General features: G+C 46.4%; 1 protein-coding gene across 4 annotated transcripts in view; it reads left to right on the forward strand.

Annotated features, from left to right (window-relative positions):
- The window catches only part of LOC110521501 (F-BAR domain only protein 1), a 44,175-nt gene that overhangs the window by 20,375 nt on the left and 2,056 nt on the right, over positions 1 to 21,744 (forward strand). The window contains exons 3-23 of one of the 4 annotated variants that reach the window (XM_090231469.1): positions 3,127 to 3,218; positions 4,606 to 4,680; positions 5,400 to 5,541; positions 5,937 to 6,089; positions 7,797 to 7,901; positions 10,952 to 11,050; positions 11,250 to 11,346; positions 11,451 to 11,568; positions 12,099 to 12,123; positions 12,949 to 13,009; positions 13,406 to 13,584; positions 13,842 to 13,866; positions 13,985 to 14,041; positions 18,451 to 18,502; positions 18,727 to 18,854; positions 18,983 to 19,996; positions 20,183 to 20,289; positions 20,422 to 20,590; positions 20,712 to 20,826; positions 20,933 to 21,088; positions 21,582 to 21,714. In XM_090231469.1, the coding sequence (XP_090087595.1) occupies positions 3,127 to 3,218; positions 4,606 to 4,680; positions 5,400 to 5,541; positions 5,937 to 6,089; positions 7,797 to 7,901; positions 10,952 to 11,050; positions 11,250 to 11,346; positions 11,451 to 11,568; positions 12,099 to 12,123; positions 12,949 to 13,009; positions 13,406 to 13,584; positions 13,842 to 13,866; positions 13,985 to 14,041; positions 18,451 to 18,502; positions 18,727 to 18,854; positions 18,983 to 19,996; positions 20,183 to 20,289; positions 20,422 to 20,590; positions 20,712 to 20,826; positions 20,933 to 21,088; positions 21,582 to 21,714 (3,102 nt within the window). Of the gene's footprint in view, positions 1 to 3,126; positions 3,219 to 4,605; positions 4,681 to 5,399; positions 5,542 to 5,936; positions 6,090 to 7,796; positions 7,902 to 10,951; positions 11,051 to 11,249; positions 11,347 to 11,450; positions 11,569 to 12,098; positions 12,124 to 12,948; positions 13,010 to 13,405; positions 13,585 to 13,841; positions 13,867 to 13,984; positions 14,042 to 18,450; positions 18,503 to 18,726; positions 18,855 to 18,982; positions 19,997 to 20,155; positions 20,290 to 20,421; positions 20,591 to 20,711; positions 20,827 to 20,932; positions 21,089 to 21,581; positions 21,715 to 21,744 lie in introns of all 4 variants that reach the window. The other 3 variants (XM_021599093.3, XM_090231470.1, XM_090231471.1) reach the window with 3 other exon arrangements.

The following is a 21,744-nucleotide window of genomic DNA, read 5'->3' on the forward strand; positions in this document are numbered from 1 at the left end:
ATACATTTCTTTTAGGGTGCGATACTGACACACCTCGAAACATACATACACAAACAAACACGTCTGTCACATTAATGAAAGAGCTCACTGTGTCTGTTACCTGAGGAACATGCCACTTCGATACAGCTATGACTTTGTCGTACCAGGGTGGGAGAATTAACAGCTGGTTAGGAGAATTAGGTTAGAAAAAGGGTTAGGGTTAGCGAAAATGCTCTCCTAACCTGCTTCAAAAAGTCACTTGTATTGTGTTTTTAGGGAGTCCCGATTTTAGCCAGTCGTTATTTCTCCTTTCAGGAAACAACGGCATTATAGGAGTTGTTCATAAAGCCTAGACACCATATTAAATGTACCTCTTGTTTTCATTAGCTGATAAAAGAATGTTCATACTAATTTCTAAAGCACAAATGTGTCCATAATTATCAGCTTCGATTGAGACCAGAAATGGTAATTAGGCCTGACTCTTTAGATTAGGCTATTGTGTTTTTGTGAAATAAGCCTTTGTCTAGCTGACTAAGGCCTTGGTGTGTCTTTAGCTCCTTTCACAGAGAAGTTATTTGGCAGTTGGACTGACTTGAACAGTAGTAGCTTTATGTATTGTTTGTTTGGGGTTCCTTTTCTGAAAATCACCTGTCACTCATCCTTACATTCACTGCATGGATGACTGCTTGGGACCTGGTGATTTGAATATCATTGTTGCTTTGTTTTTTAACTTTAATTTGGCTATTTGCTAATATGTTTTAATGATCACCAATGCCTTATGATAATACTGTAGGCTATGTTTTAGATTGTGTGTGTGGCATTCACACTGGGGATACAGCACCTAGTCAGAGAGGTTAGCATAGTGAAGGGAACTATATACCTGCTTTGTGTTCAGGGCTGAGCAGGGCAGGTCACCTTCCTCTGGGTGCAGATGGGAGAGAGGGATGGACAAAGACTATGGCATAATTTCACTTCCATAGAGAAGGAAAGGTATTGGAGAGTCACATGTGAATTAAAATCTCTGCATTAACTAGTGTACTGCATGCAGTGGTGGAAAAAGTACCCTTATAAAATACTACTTGAGTAAAAGTCTAAATGTATTTGGTTGTAAATATACTTTGGTATTAAAAGTAAATGTAATTGCTAAAATATACTTAAGTATCAAAAGTAAAAGTATAAATAATTCCAAACCACATCACATTTTGGAGTTATACCTCCTGTTTTTCATGCCTCTGACATGCGGTAATGATAAATACTAGTGTAACAGCCCACCGTTTTCTTGACATTTTTTATTAATTATTGTCATAGGCTCATATTTTACCGGTACCGTATACCTCCACTATTTATTTTGCTGGGACGGCGTACCAGACCGTACCGCCTTACTTTTAACCCTGGATTTGAATCCAAATCCTTTGACCCCTACTGAGGCCATCAGCCCATCACCACTCTCCTGCCTGAGTAGACCCACGTCTCAAAGCAACGATTGTGTTTGTCTGTGTGTCTGTAACTGTGGTGTCTGTAACTGTGGTGTCTGTAACTGGTGTCTGTAACTGTGGTGTTGTGGTGTCTGTAACTGTGGTGTCTGTAACTGTGGTGTTGTGGTGTCTGTAACTGTGGTGTTGTGGTGTCTGTAACTGTGGTGTCTAACTGGTGTCTAACTGTGGTGTATGTAACTGGTGTCTGTAACTGTGGTGTTGTGGTGTCTGTAACTGTGGTGTCTGTAACTGGTGTCTGTAACTGTGGTGTTGTGGTGTCTGTAACTGTGGTGTCTGTAACTGTGGTGTTGTGGTGTCTGTAACTGTGGTGTTGTGGTGTCTGTAACTGTGGTGTCTGTAACTGTGGTTTTGTGGTGTTTGTGTGTGTGGTGTCTGTAACTGTGGTTTTGTGGTGTTTGTGTGTGTGGTGTCTGTAACTGTGGTGTCTGTAACTGTGGTTTTGTGGTGTTTGTGTGTGTGGTGTCTGTAACTGTGGTGTTGTGGTGTCTGTAACTGTGGTTTTGTGGTGTTTGTGTGTGTGGTGTCTGTAACTGTGGTTTTGTGGTGTTTGTGTGTGTGGTGTCTGTAACTGTGGTGTCTGTAACTGTGGTTTTGTGGTGTTTGTCTGTGTGGTGTCTGTAACTGTGGTGTTGGCCTACTCCTAGCTTCTCTCTGGGAACCTTGGCATTCCAGCCATTCCCCTGCTACTAAAAGCAGTCTCTCTAGCAGGGTATTTCTAGTGTTGAGGTGCAGCCGCCTGCCTGTCAGGACAGCCTACACAACGGCCCCGCTGTTGACATCAAAGTGGGGGCTTCAAGGAACAGGCTATTTTTAACGCTGCCTCTGTTAACTCTGCTGTTATGTGATAACTCTTTTGTTGTTGTTGTATTTTTTTAGTATTGTCTGTAGGAAGGGAATCCTGATTTAAACTTCTAGTTCACATTGCCTCCCTGTGCCAGTCTTGATGAAATCTGCACAAGGCTGCTAAGGTACAGGAAGACAAAAGGAGAAAGCTTCTGCACACTTTGGGTCAATGCAAATTCTGATTTAATGCTATAGAACAATAGATCTGAAATTTGCATGGACCCTGTGGAAAGACTACTTCGGCCAATGAAAATGACTTTCTGAAGAACAACTCGGCTTGCAGTCGGCCTGTCTATGAAAAATGTATTTCTGTTTCCTTAAACCAGTGTCATGATTGCTTGTGGTTCCCCACTGAGCGAAACAAGAAGACAGCCACAGTATTAAAGGTCATGGAAGAAAACAACATGAGTTGTGTTTATGTCATCACCAGCTCCCAGGCATAATTCTGTTGGAGAGATAAAGGCATGTCTGTTTTCTCCAACCGTGTGTCAACCTTGGTTCTGGTTGCTTAACAACAAGAGAAACATCCACAATATTTTAAAGGTCATGATGAAAGAAAACAGTATTTTATTTTGTTTCTGTTCATTTGTGTTCAATGCTACTATGCTCCAAGGGTCCTCAATGAATAAGTAACAGAAGTGTTGAGTGAATTTAAATAAGAAAGACATGTATTTCCTGAGGTCGTAGGTTTGTCTGCCATCGCCTGCTATTTGTCACATCTTTCATGTTGAGGAATCTATAAATCCCTTAGAGATGCAGTACAATCTAATTCTGTGGCTCACCAAGGTGTTGTCTGTGCTTTTTGCAGGGGGAGAAGAATGCAGGTTTTGACTTGCTGTACCACAACATGAAGCATGGCCAGATTGCTACCAAGGAGCTGGCAGAGTTTGTCCGTGAGAGGTGAGGTGTTGTTTGGGCTGGGATGTTCCGGAGAGGTGGTACATGAGTAACGTGGGAGTGATGTTTCTTAATCAGTTTGGTTTTCAACTCATCCATCCATTTTGAAAAAGTCATTTTTCTAAACGCTCATAAATGTTTTGAAGTTTGCCTTTTTAAAAAGACTGATTCCAATACTGGCTACAGGGCCTTGTCGCTTCCTTTCATAGTCATGTCTTAGTGCAGAGGAACGGCTCCATCAGTCTCCCCTGCCTTCTAATCCACATAACTGGGCTGCATTTGAACTCAGGCCAGCACATGGGAGTGTTAAGAGAGAGACGCACACTCTCACGCAATACAAGACACGGCCCTCAAGACAAGGAGCTCCCTGTCTTACTATACAAATATACACACACACTTGCAGTAGCTGTGTTTTTGCCTGTTATCTGGGCACTCAGCTCCGGTAACATGTCAGTCTGAATAATCCTCCTGGATTGTTTTCCCAGAAGTCGCCTGTCTTTATTCAGTCTGTTAATGAGTCAATTAGCTGAAAGTTGAACACTCATTGTAGTATTTAAGCCTGGCCTTACAGGGCTTTTCTCCCCAGAGGGGAAGACAACAACCTGCACTGTCAGACCAATGTCATAGTCTTTTATTCATAAGATCCGAACCACTGCACATTCCCCACAGAAGGGAGGAAATTCAGTTATCTACTTGGAGAGAACAAAGTGTCAGTCAGGAAATTAAACAAGACATTGCAGGGAAGATCTCCCTCATGACAGACAGACCAACCCATTGAGCTGATTGATTCCCCACGCTCAGTGCAGAGGAGCTCTTTCTCAATCTGGATGTTCAATGTATCTAAAAGTTGAATGTCATGTATTCTAACCCTTTGTAGGGCCTCGCTACCCCTCTTCAAGGTGTACTTGTTCTCCATAAAGAGCTGTGTCTGTTGCCGGAGGCCTGTGAAACTGCACTGATTTGTTTGTTTATTACATTGCTCGTTCCTTGTCAGAGTGAGAGTGGGTTGTTACCCCCCAGGTATACTGATCTACTTTCTTCTCCGTGGGTGCTACAGATGGGTATTAAAGTTGTATGTTCCTCCTGCAGAAATTAGGCAATTTTATTATTTACATTTGGGTCAGGGCAACATTTACAGAGTATTGAAGCTAAATATTTATTTTTCCTTTGCCTGGTTGTTTATGCCTTTAGGTTTGTGCTTAATTCTGCTCTGTACATGATAATATGACATTATGCTAGTAAAATATGCAGTTGTTTTGTGTGAGCCGGAAGGGGACGAGTTTAGATTTATCTGTAGTTGGATGCAGGATTTCCAATGCTGAGACTGCATAGACCATCACTCTGCCTGGTTTGTTACTTACCAGCCACGGGCTCAATCTGTGGTTCTCAGGGCTGCCATCGAGGAGACCTACTCCAAGTCCATGAGCAAACTGGCCAAAATGGCAAGCAATGGAAGCCCACTAGGGTGAGTATATTAGAAAACTCTTGACATCAACATCTCAGTTTAAAATGCAATCAACTGTTTCAGGGTGCCTAGAGGATTTACAGGAGTTTGTCTATAGGGTTTGATTCTCTTGGCCAGGGTCTATGGTTTACTGGGTGGTAGCAGGCCGGGGTCTATGGTTTACTGGGTGGTAGCAGGCCGGGGTCTATGTTTTACTGGGTCGTAGCAGGCCGGGGTCTATGGTTTACTGGGTCGTAGCAGACCGGGGTCTATGGTTTACCGGGTCGTAGCAGGCCGGGTCTATGGTTTACCGGGTCGTAGCAGGCCGGGGTCTGTGGTTTACCGGGTCGTAGCAGGCCGGGGTCTGTGGTTTACCGGGTCGTAGCAGGCCGGGGTCTGTGGTTTACCCGGGTCGTAGCAGGCCGGGGTCTGTGGTTTACCCGGGTCGTAGCCGGCCGGGGTCTGTGGTTTACCCGGGTCGTAGCCGGCCGGGGTCTGTGGTTTACCCGGGTCGTAGCAGGCCGGGGTCTGTGGTTTACCCGGGTCGTAGCAGGCCGGGGTCTGTGGTTTGTTTAACTCTAGAAATGCACCATAAAGATTGAACTTTAATGTCATATTACCGTTCAAACAAAATGTATGAAATTGCATCTGTTAATGTATGTGATTATTAGATTAAAAAAAACACGATGTTGGTGTTAGGACCTTGTACTGTAGGTGACATATTGCTCTATGTCTCACAGGACGTTTGCTCCTATGTGGGACTTGTTCCGGGTGTCATCAGACAAGCTGGCCCTCTGCCACCTGGAGCTGATGCGTAAGATGAATGACCTCATCCGGGACATCAACAAGTATGGTGACGAGCAGGTCAAAGTTCACCGCAAGGTAACATTTCTCACCATATCTTTCTATGATCACGACCCCTCTATCCCCCACATCATTCATTATATTATATTATAAACTGGGTGGTTTGAGCCCTGAATGCTGATTGGCTGAAAGCCATGGTATATCAGACCGTATATAACGGGTATGAGAGAACATAAAAATGTTTCTGCTCTAATTATGTGGGTAACCAGTTTATAATAGCAGTAAGGCGCCTCGGGGGTTTGTGATATATGGCCAATATACCACGGCTAAGGGCTGTGTCCAGGCACTCCACGTTGTGCATAAGAACTGCCCTTAGCTGTGGTATATTGGCCCTATACCACACCCCCTCAGGCATTATGGCTTAAATATATAATGAAAATGTTAATAATATGTGCATGGTGTGTTTCTCACAGACCAAGGAGGAGCAGGTGGGGACCCTGGACGCTGTTCAGGCCGTCCAGGTGCAGAGTGGTCACCTCCAGAAGTTCAGGGAGGGATACCACGCTAAGTGTATTGAGCTGGACCGACTGAGGAAAGAGGGAGCTCCCCAGAAAGAACTGGAGAAGGTCTGTCACTAGGCATCAATGAACACATTCCGTATAATACAGTATAGCTGTATAAACTGTTATATGAGCACAGGTGTTAATGAGTAGTTGCTGAAAGTACACTGACTAAGATAGACAGTTGAACAAGGTTGTGATTATTATAGCAGATCATATGTTCTCAATGATGACTCACCAGGATGAATAAAGGTTCCAGTAATGGCTGGAGGAAGTCTATAATCATCCCCTCTCTCTCACTAGGAGGAAGTCTATAATCATCCCCTCTCTCTCTCACTAGGAGGAAGTCTATAATCATCCCCTCTCTCTCTCACTAGGAGGAAGTTTATAATCATCCCCTCTCTCTCACTAGGAGGAAGTCTATAATCATCCCTTCTCTCTCACTAGGAGGAAGTCTATAATCATCCCCTCTCTCTCACTAGGAGGAAGTCTATAATCATCCCCTCTCTCTCACTAGGAGGAAGTCTATAATCATCCCCTCTCTCTCACTAGGAGGAAGTCTATAATCATCCCCTCTCTCTCACTAGGAGGAAGTCTATTATCATCCCCTCTCTCTCACTAGGAGGAAGTCTATAATCCTTCCCTCTCTCACTAGGAGGAAGTCTATAATCATCCCCTCTCTCTCACTAGGAGGAAGTCTATAATCATCCCCTCTCTCTCACTAGGAGGAAGTCTATAATCCTCCCCTCTCTCTCACTAGGAGGAAGTCTATAATCCTCCCCTCTCTCTCACTAGGAGGAAGTCTATAATCCTCCCCTCTCTCTCACTAGGAGGAAGTCTATAATCATCCCCTCTCTCTCACTAGGAGGAAGTCTATAATCCTCCCCTCTCTCTCACTAGGAGGAAGTCTATAATCATCCCCTCTCTCTCACTAGGAGGAAGTCTATAATCATCCCCTCTCTCTCACTAGGAGGAAGTCTATAATCCTCCCCTCTCTCTCACTAGGAGGAAGTCTATAATCCTCCCCTCTCTCTCACTAGGAGAAAGTCTATAATCCTCCCCTCTCTCTCACTAGGCGGAAGTCTATAATCATCCCCTCTCTCACTAGGAGGAAGTCTATAATCCTCCCCTCTCTCTCACTAGGAGGAAGTCTATAATCATCCCCTCTCTCTCACTAGGAGGAAGTCTATAATCCTCCCCTCTCTCTCACTAGGAGGAAGTCTATAATCATCCCCTCTCTCTCACTAGGAGGAAGTCTATAATCATCCCCTCTCTCTCTCACTAGGAGGAAGTCTATAATCCTCCCCTCTCTCTCACTAGGAGGAAGTCTATAATCCTCCCCTCTCTCTCACTAGGAGGAAGTCTATAATCCTCCCCTCTCTCTCACTAGGAGGAAGTCTATAATCCTCCCCTCTCTCTCACTAGGAGGAAGTCTATAATCCTCCCCTCTCTCTCACTAGGAGGAAGTCTATAATCATCCCCTCTCTCTCACTAGGAGGAAGTCTATAATCATCCCCTCTCTCTCACTAGGAGGAAGTCTATAATCATCCTCTCTCTCACTAGGAGAAAGTCTATAATCATCCCCTCTCTCTCACTAGGAGGAAGTCTATAATCATCCCCTCTCTCTCACTAGGAGAAAGTCTATAATCATCCCCTCTCTCTCACTAGGAGGAAGTCTATAATCATCCCCTCTCTCTCACTAGGAGGAAGTCTATAATCATCCCCTCTCTCTCACTAGGAGAAAGTCTATAATCATCCCCTCTCTCTCACTAGGCGGAGATGAAGTCTAAGAAATCTGCAGAGTCGTTTGCTGTGTGTATAGAGAAGTATAACCGCGTGGGAGGAGACTTCGAGCAGAAGATGAGCGAATCAGCCCAGGTCAGTCGGTCCACTGGGCCTGGGGCGGGTTACTTAGACACACTCAATCCTGGGGTTCCCTTAAGTTAACAAACCGTTTTTGTTCACAATGAACACGTCTCCATGGCTACCTGCACAGTTTCCAAGGAAACCCTCAACAAATCCTGGTGACCAATTACCTGTTAATAGCTAATGGAAGATCTGTCCCTGATAATGAGTGAGGAGGAGAGAGCTCGGGGGATTTCATGAAGACTACAGCCCAGAGCATGATGGGTGAAATGACCTGTTCTTTCAAGCTATTACTCTAGCCCACTTGCAGTGTTGTGATTAGTACCTGGTTATTACCTTGGATGGGACCTCTATTATACTCCACTGCTCTGGTCTGTACCTGGTTCTCTTCCTGTACAGTTGCCTCTGGTCTGTACCTGGTTCTCTTCCTGTACAGTTGCCTCTGGTCTTTGACTTCTTTTGGTTTATTTCTTACCACTTAACTGCACTTTGCGGTAGTTTGCGGCAGTGTTTTGTGGGTATTTTGAGTAGCATTTTGTTGTGCTTTGGGGTATTTTGCGCCAGTGTTTTGTGGGTATTTTGAGTAGCATTTTGTTGTGCTTTGGGGTATTTTGAGTAGCATTTTGTTGTGCTTTGCGGTAGTTTGCGCCAGTGTTTTGTGGGTATTTTGAGTAGCATTTTGTTGTGCTTTGGGGTATTTTGAGTAGCATTTTGTTGTGCTTTGCGGTAGTTTGCGCCAGTGTTTTGTGGGTATTTTGAGTAGCATTTTGTTGTGCTTTGGGGTATTTTGAGTAGCATTTTGTTGTGCTTTGCGGTAGTTTGCGCCAGTGTTTTGTGGGTATTTTGAGTAGCATTTGGTTGTGCTTTGGGGTATTTTTAGTAGCATTTTGTTGTGCTTTGCAGTAGTTTGCGCCAGTGTTTTGTGGGTATTTTGAGTAGCATTTTGTTGTGCTTTGCGGTAGTTTGCGCCAGTGTTTTGTGGGTATTTTGAGTAGCATTTTGTTGTGCTTTGGGGTATTTTTAATAGCATTTTGTTGTGCTTTGCGGTAGTTTGCGCCAGTCTTTTGTGGGTGGTTTGAGTAGCATTTTGTTGTGCTTTGCGGTAGTTTGCGCCAGTGTTTTGTGGGTATTTTGAGTAGCATTTTGTTGTGCTTTGCGGTATTTTTAGTAGCATTTTGGTGTGCTTTGCGGTAGTTTGCGCCAGTGTTTTGTGGGTATTTTGAGTAGCATTTTGTTGTGCTTTGCGTTAGTTTGCGCTAGTGTTTTGTGGGAATTTTGAGTAGCATTTTGTTGTGCTTTGCGGTAGTTTGCGCCAGTGTTTTGTGGGTATTTTGAGTAGCATTTTGTTGTGCTTAGCGGTATTTTTAGTAGCATTTTGGTGTGCTTTGCGGTAGTTTGCGCCAGTCTTTTGTGGGTGGTTTGAGTAGCATTTTGTTGTGCTTTGCGGTAGCTTGCGCCAGTGTTTTGTGGGTATTTTGAGTAGCATTTTGTTGTGCTTTGCGGCAGTTTGCGCCAGTGTTTTGTGGGTATTTTGAGTAGCATTTTGTTGTGCTTTGCGGTAGTTTGCGCTAGTGTTTTGTGGGAATTTTGAGTAGCATTTTGTTGTGCTTTGCGGTAGTTTGCGCCAGTGTTTTGTTGGTATTTTGAGTAGCATTTTGTTGTGCTTTGCGGTATTTTTAGTAGCATTTTGGTGTGCTTTGCGGTAGTTTGCGCCAGTCTTTTGTGGGTGGTTTGAGTAGCATTTTGTTGTGCTTTGCGGTAGCTTGCGCCAGTGTTTTGTGGGTATCTTGAGTAGCATTTTGTTGTGCTTTGTGGTATTTTTAGTAGCATTTTGGTGTGCTTTGTGGTATTTTTAGTAGCATTTTGGTGTGCTTTGCGGTAGTTTGCGCTAGTGTTTTGTGGGAATTTTGAGTAGCATTTTGTTGTGCTTTGCGGTAGTTTGCGCCAGTGTTTTGTGGGTATTTTGAGTAGCATTTTGTTGTGCTTTGGGGTATTTTTAGTAGCATTTTGTTTTGCTTTGCGGTAGTTTGCGCCAGTGTTTTGTGGGTATTTTGAGTAGCATTTTGTTGTGCTTTGCGGTAGTTTGCGCCAGTCTTTTGTGGGTGGTTTGAGTAGCATTTTGTTGTGCTTTGCGGTAGTTTGCGCCAGTGTTTTGTGGGTATTTTGAGTAGCATTTTGTTGTGCTTTGCGGTAGTTTGCGCCAGTCTTTTGTGGGTGGTTTGAGTAGCATTTTGTTGTGCTTAGCCGTATTTTTAGTAGCATTTTGGTGTGCTTTGCGGTAGTTTGCGCCAGTCTTTTGTGGGTATTTTGAGTAGCATTTTGTTGTGCTTAGCCGTATTTTTAGTAGCATTTTGGTGTGCTTTGCGGTAGTTTGCGCCAGTGATTTGTGGGTATTTTGAGTAGCATTTTGTTGTGCTTTGGGGTATTTTTAGTAGCATTTTGTTGTGCTTTGCGGTAGTTTGCGCCAGTGTTTTGTGGGTATTTTGAGTAGCATTTTGTTGTGCTTTGGGGTATTTTTAATAGCATTTTGTTGTGCTTTGCGGTAGTTTGCGCCAGTGTTTTGTGGGTATTTTGAGTAGCATTTTGTTGTGCTTTGCGGTAGTTTGCGCTAGTGTTTTGTGGGTATTTTGAGTAGCATTTTGTTGTGCTTTGCGGTAGTTTGCGGCAGTCTTTTGTGGGTGGTTTGAGTAGCATTTTGTTGTGCTTTGCGGTAGTTTGCGCCAGTGTTTTGTGGGTATTTTGAGTAGTATCTTGTTGTGCTTTGCGGTAGTTTGCGCCAGTGTTTTGTGGGTATTTTGAGTAGAATTTCGTTGTGCTTTGGGGTAGCTTGAGTAGCATTTTGTTGTGCTTTGCGGTAGTTTGCGGCAGTGTTTTGTGGGTTTTTTGAGTAGAATTTTGTTGTATTTTGAGTAGCATTTTGTTGTGCTTTGGGGTAGCTTGAGTAGCATTTTGTTGTGCTTTGGGGTAGCTTGAGTAGCATTTTGTTGTGCTTTGGGGTAGTTTGCTGTAATTAGGACCCATCTTGGTGTCTGAACACTTTTGTGTTCCTGTCCTCTGTACAGAAGTTCCAGGACATCGAGGAGGCACACCTGAGGCAGATGAAACAGCTTATCAAGGGATACTCCCACTCCATAGAGGACACCCATGTCCAGGTGGGACAGGTAGGTCACCCAGACACTGACCCAGGCCAGGAGAGCCTGTCTGGAGGGATTTAACTGACCTCTTTGAGGGGTTGTCTCCTTCTAAACTCAAACTGAACCACAGTCAAACTCCACACACCGAGCACATCCACAACAAACTCTCCAGTCCAAACCCCTATCTCTTCTCTGACTGCAACGAGCCCCTCTCTCCTCTGTTCAGGTCCATGAGGAGTTCAAACAGAACGTGGAGAACATCGGCATAGATAACCTCATCCAGAGGTTTGCAGAGCAGAAGGGCACAGGCAAAGACAAACCAGGTACACCACACAAACACCATAAACAGATGGTTTGATCCCAGCATGTGTACGCCTGAGTGTGTGTCCGATTTGTCCTCACTGTGGTGTGTCCCTATATGTGGCAGCCCTGGTGGGGTTTGAAGAGTACATGACAGCTTTAGTACCGGAGGGGAGTAAGAAGAGTCGAGGAAAAGCCTTCAGGATTCCTGGACTGGGCAAGAGGGACAAAGAGCCAGACTCAACGTGAGCATGCGCGCACACACACACACACACAGACATGTGTGTGTACAACACAGACCGAGACAGAAACCCAGCTACCAAGAAGCCGAGATAAATGGAAATGACTGGAGCGATGTCGTCACGCACACGCAGATGATAAATCCCAATTACCCTCACTTTCTTTTGTCAGCTCCATCTGTGATACTATCTTGTCACTTAGCCAAATTCATCTGTGATACTATCTTGTCACTTAGCCAAATTCATCTGTGATACTATCTTGTCACTTAGCCAAATTCATCTGTGATACTATCTTGTCACTTAGCCAAATTCATCTGTGATACTATCTTGTCACTTAGCCAAATTCATCTGTGATACTATCTTGTCACTTAGCCAAATTCATCTGTGATACTATCTTGTCACTTAGCCAAATTCATCTGTGATACTATCTTGTCACTTAGCCAAATTCATCTGTGATACTATCTTGTCACTTAGCCAAATTCATCTGTGATACTATCTTGTCACTTAGCCAAATTCATCTTTGTTTCTTTTTGCAGGGATTCAGCTGTGACGGAGACACCAGTGAGTATATGCTAATTCACAGTGGCTCAAAAACCATCAAATCAATGGCCGTTCTTCCATTATCAGTTGTACATCCCTGGTGGTGAATTAAACAGCATATCACTGTGCCCCGCCGCCAACGTACTGTACACACACATCAATGCTGTGTGTGTCTGTACAGTCTGTGTGTTTGTGTCTGTACAGTCTGTGTGTTTGTGTCTGTACAGTCTGTGTGTTTGTGTCTGTACAGTCTGTGTGTGTCTGTACAGTTTGTGTGTGTGTGTGTGTGTCTGTACAGTGTGTGTGTCTGTACAGTCTGTGTGTGTGTCTGTACAGTTTGTGTGTCTGTACAGTGTGTGTGTCTGTACAGTCTGTGCGTGTGTCTGTACAGTCTGTGTGTGTGTCTGTACAGTCTGTGCGTGTGTATGAGTAATCATGTGTGACAATGGTGTGTCTGGCAGTGTTTGGTTGTCTATTTTTATTATTTTGACCAGTGGTGGAAAAAGTCCCCAATTGTCATACTTGAGTAAAAGTAAAGATACCTTAATAGAAAATGACTCAAGTAAAAATACAGTAAAATACTACTTGAGTAAAAGTATTTGGTTTTAAATATACTTAAGTATCAAAGGTAAAAGTATACATCATTTCAAACTCCTCACATGAAGCAGACCAGCAAACTGAGATCCTCCATTTATCCAGGTTCTAGTTTTCACACTGATCCTAAAGTGATCTCCTGATGACAACTTCACAGGGTGAAGGGTTGTTATGGCACTTTAAGCTTATCAAACACTAGGAGAAAGTATTTCTGTTTGTATCCAACATGGGTATTCTGTATTCTGCACACAGAACTCTCCCCTAGAGGTGGATGAGGAGGGGTTTGTAATCCGAGCAGACGTCAATCAGAATGATATCCTTTGCAGTAACACTGACTATCAGACGAGAGGCTGTCTCTACTGTATTGTAGTAAAAATTCCCTTGGACAGACCTCTTTATCTTCATAATGAAAACCAGGCTTCCTGCCACTGTGTAAGTGAGTATTCTATCTTTATAAAGCAGTCTAGACGGTCTCTTATGAGATGAGTAGAACATTAAGTCTCCCTGCCCCCTGAGAGACATTTAAATAGACTGAAATGCTCTCTCTGTCCCTAGTCCAGCTCCAGTCCATTATCAGTGAATGAGGCTGGACAAAGGAAACCCTGACACTCCCAAAGTTGTCCAAGGCATAAGGCTCTTCCCCGTCCATTTTAGTCAGTCCACTGTCCACCCTCCGTCAGGTCACTTTTCCTTGACTCTCTGTCCGCACGCTGCTCGATGGAGGACAAGGAGGACAACTTCTACTCCAGCGACTCTGACTTTGACGACGAGGAGCCCAAGAAGTTCCACATCCAGATCCGTCCGGTGGGCAGCAGCAGCAACTCTGCTGCTACAGAGAAGGAGCTGAAGGCCACCGTGGGGGCACTCACACTGCCCCCCAACAGAGGGGTATGACGGGGGAAGGAGAGGGTACAGGACCAGAGGGGAGGCTAGGGATGAAATGTGTTGTGGATTTTCACATGGTGCGGTATCAGAAGTGTAAGATTTATGAAAAGGGAAGCTCAGAAATGCTCATCTGTTCATTAAGCCATGTTTATTTTCCCTGCTATTGTTTCTCCACGTTGTTGCAATAACAGCAGAATGTTCTACATTGTTTAGATATCCCCAGACAGTGTAATTAACAACTCTGCTCTCTCTCGTTCCAGGTGTCAATCAAACGTCATCTCTCCAGTAAGTTCCATTAGAACTTGTTTAAAATAGCTGGGTTTCTGTCTGTCTCTGTCTGTAAGTTTTACGCATTTCTCTGTGTGTGTGCGTGGTACTCTGACTCCTCTTGTCCTCTCCACAGGAAACAGCAGTACTACAGGACGTTCAGAGGGAGAGGGAGAGGGCGCCACCCACAGGGGTAAGTAGTTAGCACTCTCCACTGTTTCTGCAGCATCAGTAGTACACTCTCTCTCCACTGTTTCTGCAGCGTCAGTAGTACACTCTCTCTCCACTGTTTCTGCAGCGTCAGTAGTACACTCTCTCTCCACTGTTTCTGCAGCGTCAGTAGTACACTCTCTCTCCACTGTTTCTGCAGCATCAGTAGTACACTCTCTCTCCACTGTTTCTGCAGCATCAGTAGTACACTCTCTCTCTCCACTGTTTCTGCAGCGTCAGTAGTACACTCTCTCTCTCCACTGTTTCTGCAGCGTCAGTAGTACACTCTCTCTCTCCACTGTTTCTGCAGCATCAGTAGTACACTCTCTCTCCACTGTTTCTGCAGCGTCAGTAGTACACTCTCTCTCTCCACTGTTTCTGCAGCGTCAGTAGTACACTCTCTCTCCACTGTCTCTGCAGCGTCAGTAGTACACTCTCTCCACGGTTTCTGCAGCGTCAGTAGTACACTCTCTCTCTCCACTGTTTCTGCAGCGTCAGTAGTACTCTCTCTCCACGGTTTCTGCAGCGTCAGTAGTACACTCTCTCTCTCCACTGTTTCTGCAGCACTGTCTCTCTCCACTGTTTCTGCAGCATCAGTAGTACACTCTCTCTCTCCACTGTTTCTGCAGCGTCAGTAGTACACTCTCTCTCTCTCCACTGTTTCTGCAGCGTCAGTAGTACACTCTCTCTCTCTCCACTGTCTCTGCAGCGTCAGTAGTACACTCTCTCTCTCTCCACTGTTTCTGCAGCGTCAGTAGTACACTCTCTCTCTCTCCACTGTCTCTGCAGCGTCAGTAGTACACTCTCTCTCTCCACTGTCTCTGCAGCGTCAGTAGTACACTCTCTCTCTCTCCACTGTTTCTGCAGCGTCAGTAGTACACTCTCTCTCTCTCCACTGTTTCTGCAGCGTCATTAGTACACTCTCTCTCTCTCCACTGTTTCTGCAGCGTCAGTAGTACACTCTCGCTCTCTCCACTGTTTCTGCAGCGTAAGTAGTACACTCTCGCTCTCTCCACTGTTTCTGCAGCATCAGTAGTACACTCTCTCTCTCTCCACTGTTTCTGCAGCGTCAGTAGTACACTCTCTCTCTCTCTCCACTGTTTCTGCAGCGTCAGTAGTACACTCTCTCTCTCTCTCCACTGTTTCTGCAACGTCAGTAGTACTCTCTCTCTCTCCACTGTTTCTGCAGCGTCAGTAGTACACTCTCTCTCTCCACTGTTTCTGCAGCGTCAGTAGTACACTCTCTCTCCACTGTTTCTGCAGCGTCAGTAGTACACTCTCTCTCCACGGTTTCTGCAGCGTCAGTAGTACACTCTCTCTCCACTGTTTCTGCAGCGTCAGTAGTACTCTCTCTCCACGGTTTCTGCAGCGTCAGTAGTACACTCTCTCTCTCTCTCCACTGTTTCTGCAGCGTCAGTAGTACACTCTCTCTCTCTCTCTCCACTGTCTGCAGCGTCAGTAGTACACTCTCTCTCCACTGTTTCTGCAGCGTCAGTAGTACACTCTCTCTCTCTCCACGGTTTCTGCAGCGTCAGTAGTACACTCTCTCTCCACGGTTTCTGCAGCGTCAGTAGTACACTCTCTCTCTCCACTGTTTCTGCAGCGTCAGTAGTACACTCTCTCTCCACGGTTTCTGCAGCGTCAGTAGTACTCTCTCTCTCTCCACTGTTTCTGCAGCGTCAGTAGTACACTCTCTCTCCACTGTTTCTGCAGCGTCAGTAGTACTCTCTCTCTCTCCACTGTTTCTGCAGCGTCAGTAGTACTCTCTCTCTCCACTGTTTCTGCAGCGTCAGTAGTACACTCTCTCTCTCCACTGTTTCTGCAGCGTCAGTAGTACACTCTCTCTCTCCACTGTTTCTGCAGCGTCAGTAGTACTCTTTCTCTCTCCACTGTTTCTGCAGCGTCAGTAGTACACTCTCTCTCTCTCCACTGTTTCTGCAGCGTCAGTAGTACACTCTCTCTCTCTCCACTGTTTCTGCAGCGTCAGTAGTACACTCTCTCTCTCTCTCTCCACTGTTTCTGCAGCGTCAGTAGTACACTCTCTCTCTCTCTCCACTGTTTCTGCAGCGTCAGTAGTACACTCTCTCTCTCTCCACTGTTTCTGCAGCGTCAGTAGTACACTCTCTCTCTCTCTCTCCACTGTCTCTGCAGCGTCAGTAGTACACTCTCTCTCTCCACTGTTTCTGCAGCGTCAGTAGTACTCTCTCTCTCTCCACTGTTTCTGCAGCGTCAGTAGTACACTCTCTCTCCACTGTTTCTGCAGCGTCAGTAGTACACTCTCTCTCTCTCCACTGTTTCTGCAGCGTCAGTAGTACACTCTCTCTCTCCACTGTTTCTGCAGCGTCAGTAGTACTCTCTCTCTCTCCACTGTTTCTGCAGCGTCAGTAGTACACTCTCTCTCTCCACTGTTTCTGCAGCGTCAGTAGTACACTCTCTCTCTCCACTGTTTCTGCAGCGTCAGTAGTACACTCTCTCTCTCTCCACTGTTTCTGCAGCGTCAGTAGTACACTCTCTCTCTCTCCACTGTTTCTGCAGCGTCAGTAGTACACTCTCTCTCTCTCCACTGTTTCTGCAGCGTCAGTAGTACACTCTCTCTCTCTCCACTGTTTCTGCAGCGTCAGTAGTACACTCTCTCTCTCTCCACTGTTTCTGCAGCGTCAGTAGTACACTCTCTCTCTCTCCACTGTTTCTGCAGCGTCAGTAGTACACTCTCTCTCTCTCCACTGTTTCTGCAGCGTCAGTAGTACACTCTCTCTCTCTCCACTGTTTCTGCAGCGTCAGTAGTACACTCTCTCTCTCTCCACTATTTCTGCAGCGTCAGTAGTACACTCTCTCTCTCTCCACTGTTTCTGCAGCGTCAGTAGTACACTCTCTCTCTCTCCACTGTTTCTGCAGCGTCAGTAGTACACTCTCTCTCTCTCCACTGTTTCTGCAGCGTCAGTAGTACACTCTCTCTCTCTCCACTGTTTCTGCAGCGTCAGTAGTACACTCTCTCTCTCTCTCCACTGTTTCTGCAGCGTCGGTAGTACTCTCTCTCTCCACTGTTTCTGCAGCGTCAGTAGTACACTCTCTCTCTCCACTGTTTCTTTTTTTAATTTTTTTATTTTACCCCTTTTTCTCACCAATTTCGTGGTATCCAATTAATTAAAAGTAATTACTATCTTGTCTCATCGCTACAACTCCCGTACGGGCTCGGGAGAGACAAAGGTTGAAAGTCATGCGTCCTCCGAAACACAACCCAACCAAGCCGCACACGCCGCACAACCCAACACACCGCACATCCAACCCGGAAGCCAGCCGCACCAATGTGTCAGAGGAAACACCGTGCACTTGGTTAGCGTACACTGCGCCCAGCCCGCCTCAGGAGTCGCTGGTGCGCGATGAGACAAGGACACCCCTACCGACCAAGCCCTCCATAACCCGGACGACGCTAGGCCAATTGTGCGTCGCCCCACGGACCTCCCGGTCGCGGCCGGTTACGACAGAGCCTGGGCGCGAACCCAGGGACTCTGATGGCACAGCTGGCGCTGCAGTACAGCGCCCTTAATCACTGCGCCACCCGGGAGGCCCTCTCTCTCCACTGTTTCTGCAGTGTCAGTAGTACACTCTCCACTGTTTCTGCAGTGTCAGTAGTACACTCTCCACTGTTTCTGCCCCTTACCATGTACTTGATAATTTCCCTATATTCTATCAGTGGTAGGTCATAACTGTTTGTTTCATATGGTATTCATGCATAGCATACTATTACTCCACCTTTAATGTTAGTGATACAGCCTCTTTAATCCAGGCTGTATCACAACCGGCTGTGATCGGGAGTCTCATAGGGCGGCGCACAATTGGCCCAGCATCGTCCGGGGTAGGGGAAGATTTGGCTGGGGTAGGCCGTCATTGTAAATAAGAATTTGTTCTTAACTGACTTGCCTAGTTAAATAAAATAAATAGAAATGTTACTCCCAGTCTGAAGTGATGTGAATGTGATTTACCGCGTTGCTTCTGGATAAGCTTAACAGTGCGTATCCGTCCAGTGATAAATCGTCAAGGTGGCTGACCTTGGCTGAATCACACTGTCTATTTGTCACGCCTCAGGTCTGTCTGGAACATGGTTTATTAGTGAGGGAGTAGCAGCCTGTGATGCCACAGTAGGAGGCTATTTGTGGGGGAAATGAGCAGACTGGATTAATGATGAGTGCCTTGATGAAAACCATAGCGTAAAGCGCTGTGCTGATGTTGCTTAGAGAAGCCAGGCTAATAGCTGGTATTTATCTTTATGGAAGGTAATGGGTATTCCCTTACGGCTGCCCTCCATCAGCACTCTAGCTAATCACATCTCTCCCTGATTAGGGAGCAGTCCCAAATTAAACTTCACTAAGTGTGTGTATGTGTCTTTTGCAGAGGGAGAGCAGGATGGCCTATGCAGATCCACCTCCAGTCCAGATCCCAGTAGGTGAGTGAATGTCAGTCACACTCCAGTCCTCCCCTCTCTTTGTCGTACATAGCTGTGAGGTGGAGAGATGCTGTGGGAGAAGAAGCCAGCAGGAGATCTGATGACAGTACTGCATCACCTGACATTACCTCTGGCTTTGCTTTTTATTCGCTCCTGGTAACGTATTATCTCCCTCACTGTCTCTTTCCCTTTCTCATTTCATCTGTCTCTCACCCACTCTCTAGGTTGAGTTCTACTGCGTCAGGCTCGGACAGTCTCTTTGGACCTCCTCTGGAGTCGGCCTTCAAATCAAAAAGCTTTGCTGGTAGAGATCAGCTACAGAGAGCAGAGAGTGTCTTTGGTGCTTCTGAATGTAAATACGGTTTAAAGTATTATGATGACAGGGACAGAAGCTTTTCCAGTCAGTAAAAAGGCCTGATCTTATGTGTGATACATACTGTTTTAGGTAGTAGAATGATCGTCTCCCCTTGTTCCCTCCAGATGCTGCCTTCTCCTCTGACTCCTCCTCTCCTGAGAACGTAGAGGACTCAGGGCTGGACTCACCTTCCCATCAGCCCCTAGGCCCCTCCCCTGAGCCGGCTGGTTGGGCAGCGTGGCCATCGACAAGTCAGAATAAAGAACCAGCAGGACTGGGCAGGCCAGAAGACCCCTTCCTCACTGTCTTTAGAGACCCCTCCCCGGAACGTAGCCCCCACCCCCAGGACAACCCTGCCAGTATCTGGGCAGCTGCTCCACGATCCTCCCGCCCCCCTCCAGACATGGACCCCTCAGCCCTCTGCTTCCCGGCCTTCTCCCAGTCCTTAGCCCCTCCAGAGCTGGACCCGGCCCTGTGGAGCTGTAAACACATCCCTCCTGAAGACCCCTTCCTGGCTGCCTTCGAGAGGACTGTCACCCAGGAGACACTGCCCCCCCCTGACGCCTGGGCCCCCCCACGCCCGCGCCCCTCCAGAGACGGAAGGGGGATAGCGGTACAGGGCGACCCGTTCTCCAGCTCCCTCAGTGACAGTAAAACCCTTCCCACCCCCTCCTCCTGCTCTCGCAAGGACAGGGACAGGAAACGAGACCGTAGTGCCCCGCCCCCAGAATCACCTGACGACCCATTCGCCATCACTATGATTGGCAGCCCCACCCACCAGTCAGCCTTAGCTGCCGCGACAGGAATCCTGACCCACATCGTCAGCAGTAGTAGGCTGACCCCCAACTCAAACTCCCTCCCCTTATCCCATCCTAAGAAGGAGCTGGTGCACTGGAACTCTGTCCACAACCCCTTCAGTGAGGGGACCTCGGCTGGGTCTCTGGCCCTGGGTGGAGTGGTCCGGGAGGGAGGGAGGAAGCACCGTGAGTCACGCAGCGAAAGCGAGCCACGCAGGAGCGGCCTGCCTCTCACACGGCATTCTGGGCCACAGGAGGACCTGTGCTTTTCTACTGATAAAGACCAGAACTGCCTGGACCTGAACACATCACAGCCGCCCTGCAACATGGGCTCACACAAGGGTATGAATGTTGAACACTACACTACTGGCCTCAGATGTCTATGCACTAGCTATATTTTCAGATTGGATTTTCTAAATATATTTTCCCAAATGTACAACTATATTTGACCCCATTCCAAACCCCACACTGTCTTTTAGACAACTTCCTCTTGTCTTACAGGTTGTAATATTGGTCATGTTCCTCTAGGTTCGAAGCAAAGCTTCAGGCAGGACAGTGCAGAGCTGCTGGTGGCAGCCCCTCCCAGACCAGCCAGAGCCAAGAGGTCCTCAGGCAGACTGAGTGGCTGTGAGAGAGTGAGTGTCTTCAGGAAAATCAACCGGACTACAGAAGCTCTGGTCTGGTCTCCCAGATCTGCGCATTTTACAGCTATAAGCCTGTAGACAACTACTTACTGTAACTGCTTACTTTTTCCTGTGTGTCTTCAGTCCAGGTCAGTGTGCTCGTCTCCTCAGCCGGAACCCAGCCCAGACCTCACCTCGTCCTCCTCCTCCAGCCCCAGTGAGTGGGGGGCACAGACACGCGCCCCCAGCCCTGCCAGAGGTGGGCAGCCCTCACCCCTCTCGCATCTGAACCAAGACCATGCGCCCCTACACAGTTAGTCTGAACACAACACTTTTTAAACCCGTTTTTTTAAAGATACTCAATAGCATAAAGCACTTATGAATAAGGATATTGTGCCTTGAACTTGTCATAGACATAGCTATTCTTCCCACAGTGCATCTGTCTCGCGGACCGAGCCCGATCTCTCTGAGCACCCAAGAGTTATGGCCTGTGGCTGCAGCCATCACAGAATACATCAATGCTTACTTCAAAGGTGGACAACACAACCGGTCAGCATACATAAGCCCTCTGTACACCAGGTCCAGTGTTATTACCTATTATACACAGGCCTGCTGAAAGCTAAGTGTGTGTATGTTTCTCTTCTCTCTTCTCCAGCTGTCTGGTGAAGATCACAGGAGATCTCACCATGTCTTTTCCTGCTGGAATCACTCGTATCTTCACTGCTAACCCAAATGCCCCGGTCCTCAGCTTTCGATTGGTCAACATCTCCCGGGTTAACCACTTTCTGCCCAATCAGAAGCTGCTTTACAGGTAGCTTAATATGGGATTGGTTGTGAGGTTATGAAATATAGACAGGTTGCGTGACAATGTTACACAAATTATGCGCGCACATCGCAAGGGTAGAAGGCTGTGTTATGATTCTGAATGATCTGATACCTAGCAACAATGACAAGACGCTGTCATGTTTGGAATCATAGGTGGCTTGTTTCAAATAGTTTATCTGGTTCTCGATGCCTTTTTTGAGGTGTTTTGGCTTTAACCACATCTGACATTACCGCTAAAATTTGCTAACTAACAACTGTAACAAAGTGCTTATTGTGCAAATGTGTTTTCAATGAACATTTAGAGAGAAATATAATTTACATGTTGTCAATAATCCTGTGATTCGAAGCCAACCCAGTCTGTTTTGCCCCGAAGATGCACACACATTGGTTTTGTTGCTAAACAACACAGATGTCTACAGATTGCTGAAATGGTAAGATATAGATATGTCTCATTCTTCGGTTTGTGTTATTCTCCACAGTGACCCCTCTCAGAGTGACCCAGACACCAGGGACTTCTGGTTCAACATGCATGCACTGAACCTTTACCTGCAGAGAGAGGCTGAGCTCAACCCCCTGGCCTCCTACTATAATGTGGCCCTACTCAAATACCAGGTGACTGATGAAGTACAGTGGTACTCTCTT

The sequence above is a fragment of the Oncorhynchus mykiss genome, chromosome 4 (genome assembly GCF_057628025.1).
Source record: "Oncorhynchus mykiss isolate SJ-2025 chromosome 4, ASM5762802v1, whole genome shotgun sequence".
Classification (NCBI taxonomy): Eukaryota; Metazoa; Chordata; class Actinopteri; order Salmoniformes; family Salmonidae; genus Oncorhynchus; species Oncorhynchus mykiss.